This window comes from Hevea brasiliensis, unplaced genomic scaffold (genome assembly GCF_030052815.1).
Source record: "Hevea brasiliensis isolate MT/VB/25A 57/8 unplaced genomic scaffold, ASM3005281v1 Scaf275, whole genome shotgun sequence".
In the NCBI taxonomy this organism is placed as follows: domain Eukaryota; kingdom Viridiplantae; phylum Streptophyta; class Magnoliopsida; order Malpighiales; family Euphorbiaceae; genus Hevea; species Hevea brasiliensis.
This window is the reverse complement of record NW_026614779.1, coordinates 35,368-38,636: the sequence shown is the minus strand read 5'-3', so window position 1 is coordinate 38,636 and position 3,269 is coordinate 35,368. Positions and strand designations below refer to the sequence as shown.

The 3,269-nt window shown below is 33.9% G+C and overlaps 1 protein-coding gene across 1 annotated transcript; it reads right to left on the bottom strand.

Annotated features, from left to right (window-relative positions):
- Positions 1–1,247: 1,247 nt before the first annotated feature.
- On the bottom strand, positions 1,248–2,920 carry LOC110633409 (protein ECERIFERUM 26). The gene is made up of 2 exons (XM_058141937.1): positions 2,407–2,920; positions 1,248–2,292 (listed from the first exon to the last, which is right to left on the bottom strand). Exons 1-2 carry the CDS (start codon positions 2,836–2,838, stop codon positions 1,408–1,410), a joined length of 1,317 nt encoding a protein of 438 aa, XP_057997920.1. The 5' UTR covers positions 2,839–2,920; the 3' UTR covers positions 1,248–1,407.
- Positions 2,921–3,269: the final 349 nt, after the last annotated feature.

Below are 3,269 nucleotides of genomic sequence, written 5' to 3'. Positions count from 1 at the left end.
AATTATCCAACACATGATTTGGAGCTTGCAGCTATTGTGTTTGCTCTTAAGATCTGGAGGCACTATTTGTATGGGGAAAAGTGTTACATCTATACAGATCATAAGAGTTTAAAGTATTTGGGCACCCAGAAAGAGCTGAATTTGAAACAGAGGAGATGGTTAGAGTTGATAAAAGATTATGATTGTCTGATAGACTATCAGCCAGGGAAAGCTAATGTTGTGGCTGATGCCTTAAGTCGCAAGACTATGGCAAGTCTACAGGTTACTCCTTTGTCTTTGGTACATGAGTTGAGATCATTACATGCCAGCTTAAAGATTAATGATGATGGGCAGACAGCAATTGCATGGCATGTACAGCCAGTGTTGATTGATCAGATTAGAATGGCCACTCAGAATGATCAGAAGTATCAGAAGCTGTTAAAAGAAGTCCGGCAGGGCAAGAAACCAGAATTCTCAATCAGAGATGATGGTCTACTGCTACACCGGGGTAGAATATGTGTTCCTAATGATGTTGAATTGAGGAAGATCATTTTGAAGGAAGCACATGAGTCTCCTTTTGCCATGCATCCTGGTGGCACAAAAATGTATAGGCGGCTAAAGGAGCATTACTGGTGGATGGGTATGAAAAGCTAATTTAAAAAATAAATAGCATTTTTAGCAAAGCTAATTTATATTAATTAATATTTTTTTATAAATAATATAAATTTATAAGTATATTTTAGTTGGTTTAAAAGTCTGCCCTCTTTATATTTATATATATATATTATTTTTTATTTTTCACTAATTAATTTTTTATTTTATTAATTACTTCTCATAAAATTTTATATTTAATTAAAATTGTACAAGTAGGATTAAGAATTTTAAATTTATATAAATATTAAAATTAATTTAAATAAAAAAATATATTTATAATTAATTTAAAAAATAAAAGACAATTTCGGCAAAGCCTATGTTTCTCTTTATCCCACATTTGTATTTATATATAATATGGATTAATTAATATTCATGTTTTTATTTATTTTAATTAATTAAACAAAATAAATAGTTCATTTTCATTTTAAAATTTTTCTTAAAATTTATTAGCTTTATTATTTTATTTAATAATTTGTAAAGGTTATTCACAAATAAAAATCTATATGAATTTACTAATAAATTTTAACTTAATGAAACTTTAATTATTTTAAAATTTATGAGATCTCAAATCTAAATCCTAATCAGAGTCGATTAGAAGAAAAATAAGACAATAGTAAGAAGAAGGGGAATTATTATGATTACGTGATCTTCAAGTACAATAGAAGAGTGCTAAAACATTATTCCAAAATCTGCAGTCAAGCCTTACTCCACACCACTTGATTAAAATAATTAACAACGTACTCATTTAATTAATCAGCATTATCAACCCCGTGCTCATTCAAGATCACCTTGGAGCAATATACCATTATCTTTCAGCTCACATTTAAGCTTTGTCACATCTTTTTCCGGCAAAATCACCGTCACAACTCTTCCTTCCCCGTTGTGTTTTTCACTGTCTTCCGGCCATGGAAGCACAAAAACGGCACCTTCATCTCCGACTCCTTGAATAGTATAGTGTACGAATTTCGGTTTATATTTATTCCATTCGAGTCCATATAAATTAGCCTTTTCAAAATCAACAAATGTCAAATTTGCTCCATATATTATATAATCGATCAATCCATTATCTTTCTCTACCATCTTTTCGATTTGATTTCTCTCGTCTGATGCTCGATCAACTAGCAAATTTGCCAATTTCTTCAAATCTGAGTCTTTGATGGAAAAATCTGCCTCAACAGAACTTATAATCTGAGTGTTGCTTAAAATCCCACTTTTTGGATAATTAGGATCCTTTTTGCAAATTGTCACTAATTTGGGCTCATGCTCTTCTCTAACTTTGGCTATGCATTGCCACATTATGGCACACAGAGACTCAAACAATGGAGCTTCTTCAATAGGATTCTGACCCCAAATTTTTGAGAGAAAGTGAGATACCTGCAAGGCAGTTAAATAGATTGAAAATGTTTCCATTTTACAGTTATTGGCAGTTACCCAATGATCACCAACCGGGTCGACCCGCTTCAGTGAAAGTGGTTGTTTTGCATGTTCTGAGTTTTCAAGCCTTTTGGGTGATCTTCTGATTTGCAAAGGCCCATTGGACTTGAGACCAGCAAGAAATGGGCTCCATTTGTTAAGGCATTCAGAAGCAGAAAATGGGTCTCCAAGTACATGGGCCCAACTCAAGCCCAGTGACATTCCTCCACATTTGAACTTAGTTACCTGTAAAAAAAAGGGTTAGAAGAGCGATGTTCATATTATATAAATCGAACTTGTTTGGCTTAACTTGTGAAAGTCAAACTAAATCAAATATATAACTATGAACCCACTCAGTACCTGTAAGTAAATAGATGGAGAAAAGGATAATTCAGGACCAATTGGCTGATGGTAAACAAGCAGGTTATTGAGGGAAGAATCCTTCGTTTCAAGCCATTCATCCACCGTCATGTCACACTGTGCCTCGATCACCCTTACACCACAGTCATTACACTTCATGTATGGCCTGCCGGTGATGTCCGATCGCCGGAACCGTCCACAGGTCATGTAGAACTCATTAAACCAGTAGAACGTACTTTCCTTGATGCGCATAATGTTCATCCCTTGTGTTGCTTCACTACTGAAGAAGTAGACACCTTTCAGATAGTGAAGCTTCATGGCCAAGTCCATCCCACTGGGCTCGTACATCACGTCCGAACCCGTAACTCGTCCCGGCCCGACCGATGAAATCTTGATGTTATGCACCAAGTTCTGGTCATTGCAAGAAACCATGGTGGTGATTGAAGACTTAGTCACAGATAGAGAGAGAGAGAGAGAGAGAGAGTACGGTGCAAAATTATGAAGAGGCAGAGGATTATTATATTGGGCGGACGAGTTTTCAAGAGCGTTGGATATTTAATTGGAAGTAATTACGTGCATACTAGTTCGGTTGGGTGCCCAATTAGCTCTCTGCTTCGATAGGAAATTTTTATTCAAATTCTATCGTAAATTTAATATATAAGATATATAGTGAAATTAAATAAAAAAAATTTCCACTGCAACATTAATGTCTTCATGAAGATGGTATTATTATTTATTGAGGTTAATTTTTATTTAAATAATTCATTAGTTATTTATAATAACTCATAATTTATAATATAAAATATTTTCGTTTTTGTAGTTTTTAATCTTCTTGAAAAGGATACCTCACATGTAAAGGGTAT

What these genes read in the sequence shown, in the direction of transcription:
- LOC110633409 (XM_058141937.1), bottom strand. Translation starts at nt 2,838, where the DNA reads ATGGTTTCTTGCAATGACCAGAACTTGGTGCATAACATCAAGATTTCA. An exon ending in CTCCATCTATTTACTTACAG is followed by an intron (nt 2,293 to 2,406) that starts GTACTGAGTGGG and finishes TTTTTTTTACAG; the next exon opens with GTAACTAAGTTCAAATGTGG.